The sequence below is a fragment of the Otolemur garnettii genome, unplaced genomic scaffold (genome assembly GCF_000181295.1).
Source record: "Otolemur garnettii isolate 467f Iridium unplaced genomic scaffold, OtoGar3 scaffold00265, whole genome shotgun sequence".
NCBI classification, from domain to species: domain Eukaryota; kingdom Metazoa; phylum Chordata; class Mammalia; order Primates; family Galagidae; genus Otolemur; species Otolemur garnettii.
The window spans coordinates 997,701-999,605 of record NW_003852660.1 but is presented as its reverse complement, the minus strand read 5'-3'; the positions used below and the strand labels follow the sequence as shown (position 1 = coordinate 999,605).

Here is a 1,905-nt window from a genome sequence, read left to right as displayed (position 1 = left end):
CATTTTATATTCCAAATCTAATAACAGAATCTGTAGTCATTGCAGGTCTAATTATCTTGTGCTGATTGTCTCTGTTTACTCCTGGTGTCTTGTTCCTGCTAGTGTTTTGTAATTTTTAATTAAGGAATAATGGCAAGGAATATTCCAGAGATGATGAATATTCCAGAAAATTAGCTAATCTTAGCCCAAATAAATAAATTTAAAACATCCACAGAGAGACATATAATGATAAAAGACCAGAACATGAAAGCAGTTCTCCATGCAAATAATTTAGCTTAAAATAATCTTGGCCTAGTAATACTAACTCCAGCAAATCCTAGACCTCAGGAAGAGCATAATACCATCAGGCTAACAATTAGCTGGAGTAATGCTTTGTTCTTGTCTTTATTTTTGTTGTCGTCCTTATTTGCATCATTATCTTGCCAGGTCAGGGATGGATTTTGACAGGGTTTTTCTTTCACTATTTTGTTGTATTTTCTTTTTTAATTCATCACTTTAGGGATTCCTACTGTAAACAACATTCCTGAGGTTATTTTATTATAAGATAAGATGATATTATAAGATTACTTTATTTGAAAGTCAGAGATAGCACATTTTTAAATACAGATACTCAAATGTCAGCAGCAAGTTTTAGTTTGCAATAGAACATGCACGTACAAATATTGATAACCCTCAGTATAGCTACATCACCACAATGCACTTGCCTTATCCATTCATATACTTCTATTTTCTAGTGCAGGTTAGAGAACTGAGCACAGAAAAATGTTAACAACCTTTAATTTTTTTAGAAAATTAGAATTTACTTGGTTAGATTAATTTTACATTACTATATATCCTAAGTTTTTTCACCAAATTTTAGTGGAGTATAAAAATGGCATTTCTTTGTATAACTTTTCTTCCTTAGAGTTGCCAGCATAACTACTATGAGGACGCAAAAGCCTATGGATTCAAAAATAAACTAATTATAGTTGCAGCTGAAACAGCTGGAAATGGACTGTATAATTTTATTGTTCCTCTCAGGGCATATTATAGACCAAAGAAAGAACTTAATCCCATAGTACTACTATTGGATAACCCGTAAGTATATCTTAAAATACACAAATGAGATAAAGAGTTTTTAATATTATTTTATGTACATCAAAAATAATTAACTTTGATTTGCTGGTAGTAGTTTAAATCAGATACATTATGGTACATGATTCGTTGGGGGATATATTTTCTGCTGTGATACAAGGAATTGTTCAATGTGGTTATTATTTCACAAATAACACTTAAAACATCACTGGACTATTCTGAAAATTTTTTTAAAAACTCTTTTGCAAGTGGCCATATACTCACAATGCCACAGGAAACAGGCCACTGAAATAATTACTGCAATTTTCCTTAAATTAATCAACTAGTCTGAAATATATCTGCCAAATCTGGGTAATTTTGTTATCTTTCTAAAGAGCCATTAATTATCAGAGAAGCATTTACTGATCCATTTTTAGGTTAGACCATGAAGCATTGTAAGTTATAATTGTACTACTGTTAAAATATACATTCTATAATATAACATGAATAATTCTTTACTATGTGCATTTATTTTAAGAATATTAGATGGGCATACTTTAGCTACATAAAACTACTTAAGCATTTTGAAATCTGATGCAAATATAAATATAGGTTATTAAATGCAATGGTCAAAGCCATTTTATTCTAAAATTATAATATTCCTCTCAGTGACTGAAAATTACTAGCAGATGGTCCTTAGATTAATACCATATTTTAGAATTCTCTCATTCCTCTATCCATGTCTATGTAATGCAAATTTCAGGATGAACTTAATGAGGACAAATTACATTGCCTTTTCTGCCTTTCAAATTTATCAAGTTACTCAAAACTGGCATATTTCCCCAATATAAC

At 30.3% G+C, this 1,905-nt stretch overlaps 1 protein-coding gene across 5 annotated transcripts in view; it reads left to right on the top strand.

Moving 5' to 3' along the window:
* KCNT2 (potassium sodium-activated channel subfamily T member 2) overlaps positions 1–1,905 on the top strand; it is a 271,111-nt gene that overhangs the window by 174,530 nt on the left and 94,676 nt on the right. For all 5 annotated transcript variants that reach the window (XR_002771293.1, XR_002771292.1, XM_012813477.1 and 2 more), the window contains one exon: positions 905–1,077. Coding sequence is in view for 3 of the 5 variants with exons in the window: in XM_012813477.1 (XP_012668931.1) it covers positions 905–1,077 (173 nt within the window). In the remaining 2 variants the exon portion in view is untranslated. The remainder of the gene's footprint in view (positions 1–904; positions 1,078–1,905) is intronic.